Source organism: Sturnira hondurensis, unplaced genomic scaffold (assembly GCF_014824575.4).
Source record: "Sturnira hondurensis isolate 20B ecotype Veracruz unplaced genomic scaffold, ASM1482457v3 Scaffold0014099, whole genome shotgun sequence".
NCBI lineage: Eukaryota > Metazoa > Chordata > Mammalia > Chiroptera > Phyllostomidae > Sturnira > Sturnira hondurensis.
In genome coordinates this window covers 1,794,138-1,813,807 of record NW_028086730.1, presented here as the reverse complement: position 1 = coordinate 1,813,807, position 19,670 = coordinate 1,794,138, and the positions used below count along the sequence as shown (strand labels likewise).

General features: G+C 60.1%; 1 protein-coding gene across 2 annotated transcripts; it reads left to right on the top strand.

Moving 5' to 3' along the window:
* Positions 1-2,237: 2,237 nt before the first annotated feature.
* DHCR7 (7-dehydrocholesterol reductase) lies at positions 2,238-15,044 on the top strand. Of its 2 annotated transcripts, none has more exons than XM_037062597.1 (9): positions 2,238-2,261; positions 6,408-6,578; positions 6,913-7,016; positions 7,401-7,623; positions 8,845-8,935; positions 9,783-9,996; positions 11,604-11,808; positions 12,684-12,815; positions 13,661-15,044. In XM_037062597.1, the coding sequence occupies exons 3-9, from the start codon at positions 6,919-6,921 to the stop codon at positions 14,123-14,125; spliced, it is 1,428 nt and encodes a 475-aa protein (XP_036918492.1). In that variant the 5' UTR covers positions 2,238-2,261; positions 6,408-6,578; positions 6,913-6,918; the 3' UTR covers positions 14,126-15,044. The 2 variants fall into 2 exon arrangements, with proteins under 2 accessions (XP_036918492.1, XP_036918493.1); XM_037062598.1 differs by lacking the exon at positions 2,238-2,261 and adding an exon at positions 2,306-2,326.
* Positions 15,045-19,670: the final 4,626 nt, after the last annotated feature.

Sequence of the window (19,670 nt, the reverse complement as noted above, 5' to 3'; positions counted from 1 at the left end):
TCAAACCTGTGGGATTCATTTTCATTCCCAGAAACCTCTTGATTCTTCGAGTCAAGAAGGGCTGATTCTAGGCCTGGGGCCAGGAAGAGGAGGGCCCTCCGACAGCTGGCTGTCGCAGAAAATAAGTGAATTCTCAAATGAGGGGACATGGTACTTGAAAAAAAGAAGTCAGTTGGAAGGGACTCCCACTGGTCAAATATAGGACAGTTTGGGTACGCAAGAAACTTTTTTTTCCTCAAAAAGTGAGTGGGCATACAGGATCATAACTCAGTGAGTAGAAAACCTAATAATCAATACTGACAAAAAATTAAATAGTAGAGGAAAATTACTCACAGAAAAAAGTGCCAACTAATAGATTTTGAAGGAATGATGAAATGAGAAAATCACCCTTTTGCACCAAGAAGTCGGCGATTCAGGCCAAAGTCTTCACTGGATGCTAGCTGCCTGGATGAAAGGTTGTTTGAGAACAGCAGATGGACACTGTCTCCAAGTGCTCCCGCCCCAGGCTACTTTTTAACCAAGAGAGGAAAAGTGGAGACGTGGCAGAAACCACCTGACCACACGATTAAACTTCCCTTCAACAATGAGACAGAATGACATCGTGCTGCTTCCTGATATGATCATTGGAAACATGACACCATCTGTGTAGCGTGTCATCCTGTCCCTAAACGCACAACCTACATGCAAGGGTGAGGAAACCAGCCAGACCCAAATAGCGAGATCCCAAAAAGCTAGCCTGGTTTCTTCAAAACTGTCATGTTATGGGAAATCAAAAAGATACAATATAAGACGTTATAAAAGCTGGTCCCTGCTTCAGAGTGAGGAAGGCTAGGGAGCCGTGGCAACTAAATGCACGGTGCGGTTTCCTAATTAGATCCTGGGGTTTTCGAAAGAGCTCTGAAGGACATTTCTGGGACATTGGGCACACTGAATGCGGACAGATATATCAGATAAGAGCAATGCATTGATGCCAAATTTCCAGAGTGTGGTCATTTTATTTTATAACATGAAAGAACATCCTTGTTTTTAGGAGGCAGATAGATGTATTTAGGAAGGAGGTCTCATCTGTAGCTAATGAATGGTTCGGGCTGGGGGAAAGGAGGGGGATAACACAGAGAGAGAAAGTTATCTGCAGAATCTAGGTATAAGGGTGTCACTTCACGAAATATCCAATTGGTTTATTTGACATCTTTCAAAAAAACTGCTGCAGGAAAAAGAAGTCTCTGTGAGCAACACAGAGACATGCCAAGTAGATCTTCCAGGCAGGAAGCCTGCCGCCCCATGTGTAGGAGGTGGGGTCTGCAGACGTCTTCAGCTGCCCTTCTCCAGGGCTGCCCGACTACAGCTGCCCCACCCAAGGTCGTGCCCTTGCTGGGGTGGCCCGAGCCCAATGACTGATGGCTGCAGGAGTACCTGTTGGCCCATTCCCGTCCAGTGGGACAACTCTGGGCAGCTCTCTTAACACGGCAGCTTCCCCACGTCTTTGGCCAAAGCCGAGGGCGTGCTTTGTGACTCCACTTCTCCCTCCGCCCAGCGCTTCCTCCCTCCCCATCTCCGCGCAGGTGTGATCCCTAGTAAACATCCCACCCAAAACTCCAAGTCCCGGCCGCTTTCTGGGGAACTGGGCCGTGATGTCCTCCTAGCAGAGCGCCCTGTCTGCCACCCCTAAATAACACGGCTCCTCACACCGTCAATCTGTTACCCTGCTTTAACCTCACTATCTGACGCACTACATACCTACTTGATTGTTTAGTGGTTACTGCCTCCTGCCCTAAAAGCAGGGATTTTGTCTGTTTTGTGGACTCGGCACCTGGCCCCAGATGCTCTGTATTTGCTACGCTCCTTAGAAGCCCCGCTAGCAGAAGAGGAAACAGGCACGGAGTAAGAGGCACGCCCGCGACCACGCGGTGGACGAGCAGCGGAGCCTCGCGCGGGATCACGCGGTCTTGACTGCAGCATCCACGCCTTGCTCCAGGGTATCCGGCGCCCCGCCCCGCCCCGGGGAGGGCATCCTCGGAGCCGGCTCTCGCCGTCAATCTCGTGCCCCGCCGCCGTGGAGTGGCGCGCACTGTGGTCCGACTCAGTTCAGGGGGCGGAGCTAGCCACTGAGGCCAATTGCAGGACGCAAAGAGGCTCCGCGCGCAGGGGCCGCCTCCGGTTGGTCGACCACCGCCACACGTTAGCGTGGGGCGGGGCCACGGCTGGCTGGATTACGCGGGTCTAGGAGGGCGCAATTTAAGGGCTCGGATCCACGAGTGGAGGTGAGTCGGTCGTGTGTGCGGGGTTCGGCGTGCGCAGGTAATCGCGTGGCTGGGATCGCGCGCAGGTGAGGAAGGGATGCGTGCTCAGGGGGGCCCGGACTGCGTGCGCGCAGGTGTGAGTGGGCCCGGTGTTCTGGAGCCGCGCGCAGGCGGGGAGGGGCGTCCGAGAGTACGGACGCCGCTTGGTCCACGCCCAGACGGCCCCTCGGGGGGGACGCTGTGTGCCCCGGGTGTGCGGGAGCTCGCCTCGGGCCGCCGGGGTACCCCACGCGAGCGGATGCAGCTCTCCGTTTGAGGAAATAACGGAGCTGCTGGAAGCAGGACGGAGATGCCGAACCGCTTCACCGGGGCGGAGATGGAGACCCAGAAACTGCAGGGAGTGCGCACACGGGCCGCTCTGCTTTTCCAGCCGTCCCTGCTTTCCCTCCCTTAGTGACTTACCGCCTCTCTCCTGGGCACGGGATAGTTTTACTGAATAGGCTCTTACAGGTGGGGACTGTTTGGTAAGATCTGACAAAAGCTAAAACGGGAGGGGGAAGCTGGAAGGGAGGAAAGATGCCGTCTGAAGCAGTGCGTGCCTGGCCGCCTGTCACTTCCTGTGCGTTTCCCATGTGCGAGGCACCGTTCTTACTCAGTATAGCCCACGCATCTGGCCTCACCCCACTTTCCCGAATTGGGAAGTGACCTGGAGAGTCACCTACTTAGAGGGCGGCAGGACCGAGGCTCAGACCCACACCCCGGCGACGTTGCTTTGGTTTGGGGCAACAGGTCCTCATGCCACACCTGCCTTTGGGGCCTGGGAGTGGGGGCAGAACACCGTTCCTAGCACCCTCATCCCCGGACCCCCACGTGGATGGCGGCGTTGACCAGAGAGCAAGGATTCCTGAAAGTGTGTTTTCGGCTGTGACTTTTTGCCCAGAGCGGAGGAAGGAGCCAGTGGTGTGTGGCCTCAGGTGCACCTGGTCTTGGAGCAAGGCGCCCTTCTCGTGCCCACCAGAGCTCTTCCTGCAGCCGAGAGGTCAAGAAGCAGGAGCCGGGCCCCACAGCGAACCTCGTTGGGTGTCCAGATTTAAGACGGGATCCAGGGGCTGCACAGTCCCGTGAAAGGGACGCGCTCTTTGGGAGCCCGTTCTGGCGGATCCCTTTTTAATAGGATTCTGCAGGGTCCTGTTCACTCTGTCAAATGTGTGGGAGCCTGGGCGGAGGGAGCTGAGAAGCCTGGGGGCTGCAGAGGCCAGGGCAGGGCTGGGAGGGTGGAGCCCTCTCACCTGTAGGACACTTGCCACCAGCATCATGTGCGGGCTACACGATCAGGCTGCTTCACACGTGATGCTCGTGCGTATTAAACAAGCTGAAACAAATGGAAAAAGGGGCAGGCCTGACAGTAGGTGTGCACCACAGGACACCATCCCAGGACAGGAAAAAGTGAAGGTGCCAAAGAATTTGGGACACAGGAAAGACCGTGGCTGTGTGCATTGTGTAATATAACCCTGGCAGCCATCTGGAGGAGGACACGCCCAAGCCAGTGTGACTCCTGGCAAGGAACTTGGACATTTGACTTTTGAACTTGGGTTATCAGATATTTGAGCTTTCCAAAAGCAGGGTTGAAGCCAGGGCACATGCGTGTCCCCAGAGGCTGCCTACAGGGTCCCGGCCCGGGACACCTGCCCAGCCGAGGTGAGCCAGGTAGAGCTCAGGTTCTGGGAGCTTGGGGAGCTGCCCACCTCACCCTGCCCCACCCTGCCCCACCCCACCCCACCCCGAGTCTGGTATAGGAGGCTTGTGACTCAGCAGTGTGAGTAGAGGGTGTGAGTAGAGGCTGTGACCACATGGGGGGTGGGGATGCAGAAAGCATCAGGTGAACCCAGGGACCACCCCTGCTGTTGCCGTCCGCTGTGGACAGATGGCCTCCCAGACCCTAGTGAGGGCCTCAGGTGGTCCCACAGCTGGGACCCCACGGCTCCAAGGGCTGGGCAGAAACTCCTTTTGTGGTTAAAGTGTTTTATTAGACAAGTACATTTCTACCAGGAAAAGAGGGAAAAAACCCAGTTTCTCCAGTTTAAGCTGTTGGTGCTCAGCTTTGTAAATGGTCTTTTTAACAATGGACTGTCTCGCAACTTGTCCTGTGCTGCCGACACGCTGGGGACCTGCCTTTGCCTGTTGAGCTCGTTCTTTAAGGAAATCGGTGACTGTCTCACAGTGGAGGGTGCGCCGTCGCTCATCGATCCTGCTGATGGCGGTGTGGGTGCTGCCGGTGTCTGTGAGTAAGGACAGCCGCCTCCAGTGGGGGTTCCCACATCTGCACGCTTACTCAGCCGCCTGCCCTGGGCTCCGGAAATCGTCCTACGGGGAGATGCCGGTCCGCTTGGCCTCCGGGAGGGCAGCGGCCCACCCTCTCGCTGATCCTGAATATTATCATTCATTTCCGTCTAAAGACCAGTTCAGCGCATGTCTGTGTTTTTTGGCCTCTACCCCGCCCTCACCGAAGCTTCTGGAACAGGCCCCAGCTGCTCTGACGTTATTCCGACACAGTGCACCTCTCCCTGTGTGTTAGAGTAGTGTTCGGGGCTCAGAACCTCCGCGGGGTCCCCGCCCTTGTGTTCCGAAGTTTGCCCATGGCCTTCCGAGTGGAGCGGGGCGAGGGGACGTCCTGCGGGCCTGGCCTGGCCCCTCTAGGTCTGTCAGAGACAACTCGCTCGCCGTCTTGCCTCACTCCGTCCATCTGCGACTTGGGCCTGATCGTGCCTGCTCCCCAGGGCCCGTGTGAGAGCTCGGAGAGGCGGCGGGTGGCTGGACCTTGGCAGGTGCTCGGAACTGAGGCCTAGCAAGTGCAAAGAGCAGCCCGAGGTCACATAACCTAAGTTCCCAGTGGGGACACGTTGGCACCAGGACCTGGTCCTGCTGAGAACTTGCGGCCTTGATGGTGACCATTGGGCCTCCCGAGCATTCACCGTGCCAGCCCCCAGCGCTTCCCTGCCATGGTCCTGGCTTTAGTGTGTCCCCATATTACTAAGTCCTTGAGATGCCAGAAAGCCACCACAGGGCCTAAGCCATCAGTCTTGACAGTCCCAGCTTGTCGGTGGTGACAGGGGTGCATGGAGTGTTGGGACCACTCAGCGAGGTCGCAGGGGTGAGGTTTGGGGAGAGACTGAGACCTGGGGCTCCGCCTGTGTTCGGGCCACGGGTGGGGTGTCTAGGGCTTCACGGGTCCTCTGGCGGCTAACTGAAAGCCTGAGTGCGGGGGTTAAGGCCCCAGAAAGGGGAAGCCGGGTCAGCCAAGCGGTCCGTTATCCCGGTTGCCCCAGCTTTGATCCAGTGCTCTCCCTGGCAGCTGCGTCTTGAAGCTGGCCCCATGTTCATCGGGATGGACGTGTCTGAAATGAGTGCTTCACATCCGGCGCGGACACGACATCCGGACATCTAACCCTAGCCGCTTCCGCCACACCATCCCCAGTCCCTCAGGGACAGCGTCCCTGTGGCTGTTGTCTGTGGAACTCACACCTGTCCGGGAGCCGGCCGGGTGCCAGACAGCCCACTATCTCCCTGTGTCCCAGGTGTGGGACACCAGCCCTCCTCTATCCAGCTTTAATGGCGACCACAGACGCTTGCGTGCACGGGTGTGCATGCCCCACAAGCTCAGAAGGGTCACCGGTTTGTGCGTGTGCAGAGAGCCAGGCTCCGAGCCCACCTCATGTCCTGCCGCTCCGTGTAGTAGCGCCTCACCAGCCCCTCGCACGTGCCGGTGGGAGCGTGGGGGCCTGATGCGGGCCGACGGCACAGCGAGCTTCTGGATGGGTTTCAGGGGCACGCGCACTCGCGGCTGCGTCTGCAAAGAGAACGCCTCTCGGGCTAGAGCCGCTCTCTGGGGCCACACCTGCCTGTGTTAAGGCTTCATGTTTGTGAACCTCCACCCAGTTCTGCCTCCTTAGGAAGTGGCCACTACTGTCTGGGCACCGCGTGGGCCCGGCAGAGAGGCTCCCGTGGGTGTCATCCCTCCGAGGGCCCCTTGCATCGTCTAGCTCCTGAGTGCGTCCTCTCACTTGGTTCCAGCAGTGGGCCTTGAGTAAATCTCACCTGGGCGCCCACCTGCTCTTGGGCCCGAACGCCAGCTCCCTGAGTGTCCTTCGCGTCTTTGTGTCCCTGCAGGACTCTCTTCGGTGGGTCACGAAGAACCAGGTGGGCCTCTTGGGTCCTAAGAGTCTAGTAATTTGGGCGGACCCTTCGTTCTGCTGTGGGCCTGCCTGACCAGACCCTGGAGACGGCCCTGGTTCGTGGGCCTGGGGCGACCTTCCGACTCTGAGGAAGTCAAGACCGCAGGTACCTCACCTTCCGCATCTGTCCTGTGAGCCTCAAAGGAAAAAAGGAGAGCTGCCTGGGTACCTCCCTGTCCCCCACTTTTGGCCGTGCGTGGCCGGGGATGTTACACGTGTGCAGCACCGTTCCGTGCTGTGGCAGAGGCGACTGTACTCAGTGAGGCATGGGCCAGGTTCTGGGAGCGGGCAGCACGATGCTCTCTTCCCCGCCCGGACTCTGCGGTCTAGGACGAGCGAGGTTGAGCGCAGGGGTGGGGGGCTGGTCTCACAGGGCCCGTGATCCTAGTGTCTGTCCCCCATGGGACAGTCTGAGCCCAGCTTCTGTCTCCTTCCCACAGGGCCGCATGGCTGCAAAACCCCAGCCCGGCGCTCCCAAATCCAGGAGCCTGGGCGGTGCTGCCCATGGTGGGGACACCACCCAGGGGCAGTGGGGCCGTGCCTGGTAAGGCTCCTGCACGTCTCCTGGCTGGGAGACGGGTGGGTCTTAGTGACAGGGCGCCGGCCTTGGTGGGGGGTGGGTGGGGGGCGGTTTACAGGCCTGTGACAGACATTTTGATTGTTGGCCACGGAGGAAGGCAAGCAGCTTCCCATGTTATCAAGTAAGGAATTAAAAGAGGAAGAGAGAAAAAACACATTCCCAGGCCTGCTGGAGTCCCCGCTCTGATGCTGCTGCCGTGGTTATTCTGGGGGACATGTATGGGGGTGGGCGTGCTTCCCCCACTTCCTGTTCAGACACTGGGCCCTGGGCTTTCATTGGGTGCCCTGGGGGTTGTCGGGGGGGGGGGCGGAGGACCGGCCGGCCCAGCGTGCCCATCTGCGTCCCCAGGGAGGTGGACTGGTTCTCCTTGGCGAGCGTGCTGTTCCTGCTGCTCTTCGCCCCCTTCATCGTGTATTTCTTCATCATGGCGTGTGACCAGTACAGCTGCTCGCTCACGGCCCCACTGTGGGATCTCGCTGTGGGCCGTGTGCGGCTCTCCGACATCTGGGCCCAGACGCCGTCTTTGACGAAGGAAGCGGCCCAGATCTACACCTTGTGGGTCGCCTTCCAGGTGAGTCCCCCTCCCCGCTGCTGTGAGGTCAGGGTGCCGGGTGGCCCCTCTGCCGGGACAGTGGAGGACACTTGTCCTGGCACAGACCGGCGTTCTGGTTCCCGGGGCCCGGCAGGACATCCCGTGCGGCCAGGTGTGGGAGGCCCCCCGGTCAGGCAGCGGGCGCCCCACACGCTGTGGTGCGAGCCCTGCTGTTCAGCAGCAGCCGGCTGTGCACTGGGGAGCCAGACCCCTCGGGCACACAGAAGGGCCTGGGAAACCCCGAATGTGACAGCGATCTGACCTTACAGTGGTGGTGAGAAGGGGCAGCCACCCGCAGAGGGACACTTGGCTGCAAAGCCAAGGCCTGTGTCCCCACTAGGGGTTGGCCCTGGCCAAGGATGTCCTTAGCCATGCTGGGATCCCCTGGCCTCCCAGACCAGCAGGTGATCCCCAGGAAGACGCCATTTGCCCAGTGCCCCTGGTGAACAGGTGGGTGTGGTTTCTCACCGGACCCGGATGTTTCCGGAGCTGGGGAGAGTGAGCAGCCTTGGAGCTGTCTTGCCCAGGAGGATAGCGCTGGCGGGACCAGCTGTTTCTCCCCAGGGCCCAGCCTGTGGGTTTACGTCCCCACGCATGTCAGTCCCTGTGGGCGTGAAATGGGCATCCCGAGTCAGTGGCCTGGATGTTGGACGACCCAAATGTCTGTCAGGGCTGAGCAGACAAACATGTGTGGCCTGTCCACACGGTAGGACGTCATTCAGCCACATGCATACGGCAAGTCCAGGACCGGTGAATCTGTGGAGACAGAAAGAGTCGAGGTTGTCAGGAGCTGGGAGGAGGGGCAGGGGCCCCAAGGGGTGATGAGAACGTTCTGGAATTGGAGAGGGGTGATGGTCACCCAGCCCCATGGCTGTGCTGGTACCGCTGACCTGTGCTCCTTGAGGAGGCACCTTTGTGGCCTGGGGCCTCTCTCCTGATTGTTGTCCACGGCTGCCAACATGAGCGGGACAGACACGGCCATCCTGCTGAGGGACCGAGTGAGCCCATGGGGCAGGACGTGGGGACTGCGTAGGCGGTAATGATTTCTGCTGCTGAGACGCGTAGTCTGGGCTCCCAGAGCCGTAGACTCTTCTGGAATGGGTAACTGCCCTGACTCTGGCCTCTTGGGTGTGCACCGCGCCTTCCCATCTGCCCCTGGGCCAGGCCCCCCAGGAGCTCAGCCTGAAACCCCCGTTCCAGGTGCTCCTGTACGTGGCGCTCCCTGACTTCTGCCACAAGGTCCTGCCTGGCTACGTGGGAGGCGTCCAGGAGGGTGCTGTGACTCCTGCAGGTAACTGCCGGGTGCGGCCCACAGCCTGTCCCTGTCCCCGTCCCTGCCCCGTGAAGTCTTCTCACTGGCAAGGTGAACATGCTCAGGATGTCCTCTGCACCTAGGCTCGAGACAGCCAAGGGCAGCTGGGACTGTCCCAGACGTGAGGTTGAAGGTCACGGTCTTCAGTGCCCCACAGCTGGCTGCTGTCACTGGACTGATGGAGCCCTTCCTGCCGAGAACACCGTGTGCCCACCCGCCTGTGATGCCGCAGGGCCGGTGCTGAGCCCTGAGTGCTGCGGTGGGGAGATCGGGCAGTGTATTGGCAGGCTGTGGGGCCCGGGCTGTATCAGCAACGGTGTCTTTACAGCAGAGGACAGGAACTAAACCTCCTGTGACCTTCGTTACCAGTGAGCTGTCAGAGCTTTGTATTTCCCTAGACTCATTTTTCTATCTAAACACTTCGGCTGGAATTGGCTTCACAGATAGGCCTGTGGGCCATGGTGGACGTGCCATGCAAGCCCTGGCTGTAGGCCCGTGACCACCAGAGCACCTGGACGTTTAGTTAAGCCTGTCCCTGCGCCCCTGCGCTCTGACCTGCTACGCACACCTGACTGCGTCAGCTGCCGGCTGTGCGGCCACGCAGGGCGCTCAGAACCACAGGCCTCACCAGGGCCCTTCCCTCTCCCCAGACCCGCAGGCAGGAGCAGTCGGCCCCCGACCAGCAGTGTGAGGTGCGCCCTGGCAGTGACCTGGGCCCGGAGGTGCTGCAGCAGCTGGGGGCAGCCTGGACACCCCAGACCGGGGCCCCCGCTGGCTGCTATCACGGGTGGGAGCAGGCTGTCATGCTTCTGTCTTCTCTGCGCAGGGGTCGTCAACAAGTACCAGGTCAACGGCCTGCAGGCGTGGCTCATCACGCACCTGCTCTGGTTCGCCAGCACCCACCTGCTGGCCTGGTTCTCTCCCACCATCATCTTCGACAACTGGATCCCGCTGCTGTGGTGCGCCAACATTCTGGGCTACGCCGTGTCCACCTTCGCAATGGTCAAGGGCTACCTCTTCCCCACCAGCGCCAGAGACCGGTACGCCCTGCACAGCCAGTCACGCGCTGCCACTGCTCACCTGGTCTGTGACCTCGGACGGGAGCTGGTGCACCCGGTGGGCTTGAGCGTCCGTGAGGGTGGGGCAGCCTCGTGCAGCTTGTTCGATCTGGGGGCAGCCTTTCTAAATGTCGGGGCGGCTCCTCCTGCCTGAGGAAGGCTGCAGTGACGGTGGCCAGGTCCGCCTTTGGTGGCTGAGTCGTGGGAGCGGAGGGGCGCGAGAGGTGACTCGTGTCCAAGGGGCACAGAGAGCACGTCGCCTCTGTCTTGGGGATGTCCACGTGGCCTGGACCAGGCTCAGTGAGGAGACTCATTATTTCTGTGGCTTTGATGTGTCTGCTTCCCAGGAGAGCGCTTCTGTCCTCTGGGAAGCCTTGGGTGAGACAGTTGTCACCCACACCCCCATCCATCCATCCATCTATCCGGCCGTCCATCCACCGTCCACCACCATCCATCCACCCACCCATTTTTATTTCTCCATCCACTGTCCACCATCCACCACCCACCACCCACCCATCCATCCATCCATCCATCCACCCTCCGTTGTCTATCCATCCATTCACCCCTTTATTCACCACCCATCCACCCCTCCCTCACTTTTCCCCCTCCTCCCTCCCCCATTCATCACCAACAGGCCTTGCTGGGTCCTCCTGCAGATGGGTGTAGGCAGGAGAGAGGACCGAGGGGGCTTTAGGCATGAATAAGACTCTCCTTCTTTAGGCATTTTGCCCCAGGGGCCCAAATACGCCGAGGTGTGTTTGCTTCCACTGGGACATCCAGGCTCCCGGGAAGTGTCCCAGCGCCGGCCCGGTGCACCGTCTGCAGCTGTCAGACTTGGGACTGGGTTGCGAGGCTTTGTCATCCTGCCACCTGCTGTGGAGTTTGCGTGTTTTGCAGCTTTCTGCTCATCTTGAGGGAAACGGATGGTGTTGTTTTTCTGACTGACACAAATCTTCGTGTGTACGCTGCAGGGTCTGCCTCCCGGGGGCCTTCACCTGGGTGACCTGGGCTGATCTCAGGTCGCCCCAGGAGAGGGTGAGAGGGCTTGTGGGGTCAGGTAGCCAGGGCAGCCCACGGTTAACAGGCCTGTCCTGCGAGAGACATGGGCCTGGAGCCGGGCGCCCGGCTCTGAGCGTGGCACCGCCTTTCCTCCCCGTCTCCTCGTAACTTGGGCCGCTTGCTCTCGGGAGGCCTGAATGCCTGTGTGTCCTGTGCAGACCTGCGTGTGGCTGCAGAAGCACATTCCAGGCCGTTTGAGCCAGGCGTGCCCTCCCCTGTGCGGTGCCTCACGGGAGCCCGTGGGAGGCGGTGAGCAGCCTGGGTGCTGGAAGCACCAAGCCCGGGGACCACATCCCCCCTTTCCCGGACTCCAACGCGTAGCCCTGAGGCTTCCTTCCAGGGCCAGCTGCGCTGGGCGGCGCTGGACGCAGGAGGTGGGCAGGGTACCTGGGCTCTGGTGCGTGCTCTCCGCAGCACTCGCCCGCCCTCACCCCGGTCGCCTGGCGCCCTCAGCCCTGTGGCTGCGCTGAGCCCATGTCCGGGCTCCTTGACATGCTCCCCGACAAATCGTATCTTTTCTTTGTTTCTAGCAAATTCACAGGCAACTTTTTCTACAACTACATGATGGGCATTGAGTTTAACCCCCGAATTGGGAAGTGGTTTGACTTCAAGCTTTTCTTTAACGGACGCCCCGGCATCGTCGCCTGGACCCTCATCAACCTGTCCTTTGCTGCCAAGCAGCGGGAGCTCCACGGCCACGTGACCAACTCCATGATCCTGGTCAACGTGCTTCAGGTGTGTGGCCGTGGGTGGGGTTGGTAGCTCTGACGCCCGCTCGGTGCTGGGAAAACCGGGGAGCTGGGTGGGGCTGACATCTCTTAATCCACCACGTGTAGAGGAGGGAAGCCCCTTCCTGCGATGTTTCTGGGGCGCAGGCTGGTGAGCCCATGGTGGGGGAGTTCTGTCACCGCAGGCCAGGTGCCCCACAGGCCGTGGGGACGCTCCCAGCCCGTCACCGGCTCCAGCATGTCAGTGGTGCCGGCACTGCAGTTCCGACGTCTCAGGACATGAGTGGTCCTGGCCACAGGTCACACTTTGTGGCCTCCAGAGTGGTTTCCCACGAGGTGCCCCCACATGGTCCCTGTGGGCCTCAGGTGTCTCCTTCAAGATGGGGAATGAGGGGTGTGACCTTTGTCCCATCTGTAATAGACATCATTCTTCCCAATCCCATGGGACATGGCGGTCACCCCACTGTGTGGGCCACCTTACGTGTGTCCTGGTGCCATGGGGACAGCTGTCAGGGCACATGCTGGGGGACACGCCCCGTGGATAAAAGGCTGCCCAGCACTGGCATTCCACGCCCCCTCCTCCACGGGACATCCTGCACCTTCCACCTGGAGCCACCTCGCTCCGCTCCAAGTGTCCCCCACCCCCACCGTGGTGCCACCTCCCAGGACATGGCTCGTCTTCCATCATCATTTTTGGGCCCTGCTTGTCTGTCCTCCAACCACGGACTCTCCACGACAAGGATGCCCTGCCCACCCCTCACCCCTCCTGTCCTTGGGGGGGTGGGGGGAGTGCAGGAGCAGCCCTGTGGAAGGCCCAGTGCCAGCCCCGCCCCTGCAGAGGCCCCACCCGATGGGTGGGCCATAGCTGCTCTTGCTTTGCAGGCCATATATGTGCTGGACTTTTTCTGGAACGAGACCTGGTACCTGAAAACCATGGACATCTGCCACGACCACTTCGGGTGGTACCTGGGCTGGGGGGACTGCGTGTGGCTGCCGTACCTGTACACGCTGCAGGTGAGGGCGGGGTGCGGCTGCCCGGGGCCCCCTGAGGGCAGACACGCTGAGCACTGGTGGGTCTTTGCTGCTGCATGTGTCCTTGGTTGGGGGCGCCCCCTGTTCCCACAGGTGGGGGGTGAGTGCAGGACTCAGCTCGGCCGCCGTGGCAAAGCCCCATAGACACGTCCCCGTCCTTGTCCTGGAGGCTAGAGTCAGACCCAGGTGTCACAGGGCCGGTTCCCCTGAAGCCTGTCTTCTGGGACGCCTTGTGGGTGGCCGTCCCTCTGTGCGTGTCTGCGTCCCGATCTCCCGTTCTCATGAGGGCACAGTTCCTGTGGGGTCAGGACCCCCTGCAGTGACCTACCTGGGTCACCTGTGTGAAGGCCCGTTCTCTGTGGTCACTGTCTGAGGTGCAGGGTGTCGGGGCTCCCACCCGCGACGTGAGGGCACAGCTCAGCGCGCTTAGAGGAGGTGGTGCTCGGTGGCCTGTGGGGAAAGGGTGATTTGGGCGAACTGAGTGGGAGGAGGGGCGTTTGATGTTCTTACTTACTCAGATCTCGATGCTTAACGGCCCAGCGGGCACCTTTCCTGCCCTTTTTGTTCCGTAACTAATTCCCGAGGGTCTGGGAGGCGAGAGTGAAGGGGGCAGCTCCTCGTGGCTCGTATGCACTTGCACGTACACGGGTGGACAGGCAGGGAGATGGCGGACCCGTCGGTGCACTCGCCCCTTTGACCCCAGTGCCACCCTATGAGGCCCGCGCCCTCACTAGCGGGAGAGGAAGGCCAGGCCCGACACAGGCAGGCGGGGAGCCAGGGGCGAGCCCCGGCCGAGGCCGCGCTGACCCCTGCCCTGTCGCCGGCAGGGCCTGTACCTGGTGTACCACCCCGTGCAGCTGTCCGCGCCCTACGCCGCGGGCGTCCTGCTGCTGGGCCTGCTGGGCTACTACGTCTTCCGGATGGCCAACCACCAGAAGGACCTGTTCCGGCGCACGGACGGCCGCTGCCTCATCTGGGGCGCGAAGCCCAAGGTCATCGAGTGTGCGTACACGTCGGCCGACGGGCAGAGGCACCACAGCAAGCTGCTGGTGTCGGGCTTCTGGGGCCTGGCCCGCCACCTCAACTACACGGGTGACCTCCTGGGCAGCCTGGCCTACTGCCTGGCCTGTGGCGGCGGCCACCTGCTGCCGTACTTCTACATCGTCCACATGACCATCCTGCTGACCCACCGCTGCCTGCGGGACGAGCACCGCTGCGCCAGCAAGTACGGCAGTGACTGGGTGCGCTACACCGCCGTGGTGCCTTACCGCATGCTGCCAGGGGTCTTCTAGATGGCCGCTGTCCGGGGGAGAACCCTGCCCCGGTGCCGTGGGAGTGTTTGGGCCGGTCTGGGGGGGCCGACGTCCCAACTCCCCCCTCTAGAAGCCTTCGTCTCCTCTTCAAAATGGAAAGCGCCTGGCATGAGGCGGGCATCTCGTAGCTGTCCGTGGGTGTCCCTTCCCCGCGTCCCAAGGGGACTGCAGGGGTCACCGCAGCTGCCTCCTCACCAGCAGAAGTGACCAGTGTTCTCTGTTCAGTGTTCCGAGCATCGGAGGATGACTCTGTCCCTTCCGTCAGCCCATCGATGTCAGTGACTCTCCCCCATCGGGGACCCCAGGCGGGGCATCTTCCAGCTCCTGGGTCAGGAGAAGCGGGACGGGGCGCATGCCAAGGGCCAGGTCATGGCCCTTAGCCCACAGCCACCCTTACTGCCTGCTCTTGACCATGGGCTGCTCCGTCAGCGTCTGTCCGCACCGCACACGTGAGGTTGAACTTGTCGGCAGAGAGGGCTGCGGGTCACTGCACGAGAAAGGGACTTCTCTCTCTGGGTCCGGGACACCCTTTCGTTTCTGGTGGCTCACCAGTGCCAGGGGTGGGAGGACACCAGCCAGGGTACTGAGCCGGGGCCTGACCTGAGGTCCCTGCACTGGCCAAGGTCCCCAGTGCCCGACCCCCTCTGGCACCTGGCCACCCAGCAGCCCGTGCTAGAGGGTGTTCCTGCTGGCCCAGTGACTGCGCACAAACCAGCCCACCATTTGGGGGCCCCCAGTGCCTTCTCCGTGAGGCCTGTGCCCCGGCCTTGGGAAGGGGTCCCCTTTCCAGTGTTCCCTTAACCTGCCCCGCTCCCTCAACCCTCGGGGATGCGTGAAACTCTGTTCACATCACTGCCCTAGCAGACGACAGTTCTTAGTGATAAACTTCTCGGTCCGACTGCTGTGTGGTTTCTGTTTCTGTTTGGGCTCCATTTCTAGCTCGTAGAGGTGATGCCCGGGAATGTTGGACCTGATGCTGGGCCGCTGCCTCAGGGCCCCAGACGTCTGTGGGGAGGGCACCGGTGAGGGGGTGAGCGCCCTCCCCCCAGGCGGCGGCCCTCTGGTGTAGCCATTCTTGTGCTGGGCGCGGGAGTCTGTCCATTCGCCCCTGGAAGAAGTCCTGCCTGGGCCTCCTGTCCCCCCAAGCAAGTGAAAGATGCCAGCAGGTGAGTGCAGACTTGCGTCCCACCGGGAGAACCCAGAGCCTGAGCCCAGGACAGGGAGGGGTCAGAGAGGGGACAGGCAGGGCGGTGCCTCCATTCTTCAAGTCACAACAGGCCAAGCAGAGACCGGCGGCCTCCTGAGCGGCCCACAGGGGTCAGGGCTGGGGTCCCATCTGCCTGACTGGACAATGGGTCCCAGTGCTGGTGCCCCACCCCGCCCTCTCCAGCTTGGGGACGATGGGTCCCCAGCGGCTGTATTTGTCACAAGCCACCCTAATGATGCGAATTCCAGCAGGGCCAGCAGCCCGGCCCTGGACAGCCGTGAGCAATGTGGACCACACCTTTTCCTCCTTCGGACCCTGAGCGAGTTCGCTGCGAGGAGGCTGGAGTGGGATGGTTGTGAGCTTGGAGCTTGGCTTCCCCGACCTGCAGCGGTGTGACCCTGGGCCAGTGGCCCAGCTGCAGAGGGGCGTTGTGCCTGTCTCAGCTTGCAAGGTCTGTGTGTGGGCGACTCTATCTCCAGCCCAGTGTGTTCAGCAAGCACCTGGCTGGCTGTGCCCCCTCCCTCGATTCTCCCCTGTGTACACATTGTGTGGGATGAGGCCCGCCCCTCCTCAGTCAAGGGCCGGTGGACCTGGGACCCATCTTTGTGCACATTGAGACTAGGACAGGCTGGCCTACGCCACTCAAAGCACATCCCATTCTCAGTGAAGCCACAGTTCCTGGACCTCAGGGGAGGACCCCTGGCCTGCGTTGCCCTGGGGAAGGACTGCGGGACTGTGCCTTGGGGGCGGGTACCAGAGAGATGGTGAAGGCTCTGTACAGGCTAGGGGGCAGAGGTGGTGCCCCTCAGGAAAAAGGCTCTGTCCCCTGGGCCGCATGAGGTGTGGACGCCCCCCAGGACAGGGCAGGTTCGGGAACCCGAGCCGGCACTTCCGGAGGGGCCGCTGCCCGCAAGGTCAGAGCCTCCGGCCTCTTGCGGGTGATTGGCCTCTTGCGGGTGATTCAGCCCAGCTCTCCGGCTCCCAGGCCCCTCCCCACGGGAGGTTCCCAGGATCAGAGTCCAGCTCTCTGCCGTGGAAGACTGGCTTTTCCAGGGTGGAACCAGCCGGGCGAACTTGGACCAGCTCCCACGGCTCCGCCAGTCCCGGTGGCAGCCTTGCGCGAGCTGCCTCGGGCCGCCAGCTCCCCGAGGGCAGGGGGCACTCCTGCCCCCTTGAGCTTCAGCCTCTGCGGCTGCTGGCTCCGCGGGCTGCGGGGGGTGGGGGGGGGTGTTTAGGGTCAACCAATCGGTGAGGCAGGAGCCAGAAGTGGGTGGGAGTGGGGCGGGGCGAGAGAGGCCATGCCCTTCCTGCGCCCAGGATTCGACCGCTACCTGGCGGCTGCTCCCCGGCCGGGTGTTTAAAGGAGAAATGCCGTCGCCCCGCTGTGGCTCCCCGCCGGGCAGGCTGCGCACCTCACACACTGGTCCCGCCACCCTCTGCGGGGCAGCTCTGCAGGCAGGCGGGACCCCGAGTGGGTACAACGGCCCCGCCTCTCCTGGAGCCCGAGACCAGGAGGGAAGCAGAGGGGAACCGAACTCTGATGGGGCAAAACAACTAAACCCGGGCAGCGCGTCTGAGACGCGGTTTTCACACCCCGCACAGGAGCCAAGGACAGGGGTCCCGAGACGAGGGGGCCAGGGGAGCTGTGGCGGGGTGTGGGGGCAGTCCTAGCCCACTGCCAGTAATTCTGGCAACTCGGCTGAAGTGAGAACCGACCCTCCTTTGAGAAACGGACTTTGTCAAAATGGACCGAAGAAGAAACCGAAATTTTGAATAGCTCTCTATCAGTTAAAGAAATTGAATTGTTTGTTTAAAAATATTCCGACTAAGAAACACCAGACCCAGGTGCACTGACTGGTGGATTCCATCAAGGTTTCTAAAGAAATAATGCCCATGTAACTGCAGACATCTTCTCATCTCTCAGGGCACGCGTGGCAGGGCGTCTCATGGCCCATTTTAAGAGGCCAGCAAAACCCTCGGCAGAGAACTTGGCAAGGGCGTTATGAAAAAACAGAGTTACTCTCCAACACCTGGTACCAGATCTCCTCAGGTGTCCTATCAGCACGCTGAACCCATGGTATTTCCAGAAATCCCGGGCTGCCCTGGGAGCACAAACTTGCTTTAACATCCAGAGACAGTCAACGTAATTCACCACACGACCAGAACAAAGAAGACAAAGGGCCCTGGCCGGGTGGCTCGGTTGGCTGGAGTGTCATCCTGTGCACCAAAAGGTTGCAGGTTCGATTCCCCATCAGGGCACACACTTGGGTTGCGGGTTCGATCCCCGGCCAAGGCACATACAGGAGGCAGCAGGTCGATGTCTGTCTCTCTCCCTCTGATAACAGTGGACATTGGGTGAGAATTCAAAACAACTTAGCAGAAAAACCATTTGCTCACATAAAGAGAAAAAAGTTGCACAAAGTGAGATGCCGGTTCATGATGAAAACTCCGCAAACTGAGACTAAAACAGAACGTTCTGCCCCTGATAAAGTATCGCCAAACAACCTGCAGCTGGCATCGTATTCTGTGGCGAGACACTGACTTCAAAGTCCCCCCGTAAGATAAAGGGCACAGCAAGGGTGGCCTCCCTCACGTCTTGTTTATTTGGACCAGAGAGCTCAGAGATGACGAGAGGGCGGGAACACTCCCAGAAAGGCATAGGTTAGAAAAAAAATTAAGTCAATTAGTCAGCTCACAAGACTGGTGTGTCAAGAGAGCTAACTCAGCAGCCTGGCCTCCCTGGAAGGGCCCGTCTGTGGGGAGGACACCGCGTGGCCTCTGAGGACAGGATTTAGCAGGGTGCCCAGTGGCCGTGATGGCTACGAGTGGCTGCCCCTGAACCGAGGCTTTGTCAAAATGACATGGCCTCTGCTGACACCTGCCTTCCTTCTGTGTCTGGGCCCTGGAGATGTGCATCAGGGCTGTGTGTGTGACCAGCCTCCAGAAAAGTCCTGGGCACTGAGTGTCTGATGAGCTGCCCCAGGTGCCCGTCCACACCGTGTGGTCAGGGGACCACAGCCTCCCCTCGGGCCTGCACCAGGAGGGGCCACCCACATGCCCGCTCCTTCAGCCGACCTTGATTCGTCCCTTGTATGCAACATGCTGGTCCCCTAAGTCCTCTCATAAGTCACTGAACCTGAGGGTGGCCTCGGAGACCCTCTGGCACAACAGCGGATGTAGGAAGTCCAAAGGCATCTGTAGAATATGATAAGGGAACTTATCAACTTTGCAGAATCCAAGGTCAATGTTTCATTCCTACCCTAGCACAAAAAAATAATCGGGGACATAAAGATTTTGGGGGGAAACTCTTCCTAGAGCATCCAAAACCAAGAAACTCTGAGATCAAAATTTAATGTTAAAATATGCCCTGACATCCATGGATGTTTCAAGAGAACATGAAGGGGGCCTCACAGGGAAGGGACGTCCCATGCTTACTCACTGTCGATGGGGCCAGGTGACAAGGAGCCTCGCAAGTCTCAGGGGAAAGAGGGCTTTGAAATGGCAAATTTTTAGTGAAAAAATAATAAATACAGGCTTTGGGGTCACATAGATACCCATAGGAGAAAAATTAAGTCACATCATAAAAAAAAATTGAGATCAATCACTGACCTACACATAAAAGGTAAACCAAGAAAATCTTAAACAGCGAGAGACTGATCTTGGTGCGGCGAAGACTCACCAGATGGGAGCGCTAACCGCTAAGAGAAAGAACCTGCATTTCGGCAGAGCTAAGAGCAAGGTCTCAGACACCTCGGAGAGAGCGCAACGGCGGTCCTGGGGTATTCGCAACGATCCTTTCGGCCACCAGAGGGAGCTCGCGTGCAGCCTATGTGAGGGCTTAGGAAGAGAAGGTACAAATGACCTTTTTTTGGTAATTTTTAAAATGATTTTTAGAGGGAGAGAGAGGAAAGGAAAATAAATATCAATTTGCTGTCACACTGACTCATGCCTTCATCGGTTGATTCTTGTATGCGTCGTGGCTGCAGATTAAGCCCACAACCGTGGCATATTGGGACAATGATCTAACCCGCTGAGCAAGCAGGCCAGGGCCGGACAAGTAAGTGACTTTTTAACAATGAGAAACGACTTGGACAAAGAGACCGATGGACATGAAGACACACCCAGAGCCATCTGTCACCAGGAAAATGCAAATGAGACATGCAGAGAAGAAGACAGAGGATGGTCCCCGGGGGGCTGGGCAGAGGAAGGGGGCTGGGCAGTGGCAGTTTCTGGGGACCAGAAACAGCCCGTGTCTTAATGCTCTTACTCGGGGCAGGCAGGGGAGACCGGTCCCCCACGGTCCCCTGAAATGCAGGT

Coding starts and splice junctions, on each gene's coding strand:
- DHCR7 (XM_037062597.1), top strand. CDS start 6,919: ATGGCTGCAAAACCCCAGCCCGGCGCTCCCAAATCCAGGAGCCTGGGC. Junction 7,017..7,400: donor GGGCAGTGGGGCCGTGCCTG/GTAAGGCTCCTG, acceptor CTGCGTCCCCAG/GGAGGTGGACTGGTTCTCCT. Junction 12,816..13,660: donor CGTACCTGTACACGCTGCAG/GTGAGGGCGGGG, acceptor TGTCGCCGGCAG/GGCCTGTACCTGGTGTACCA.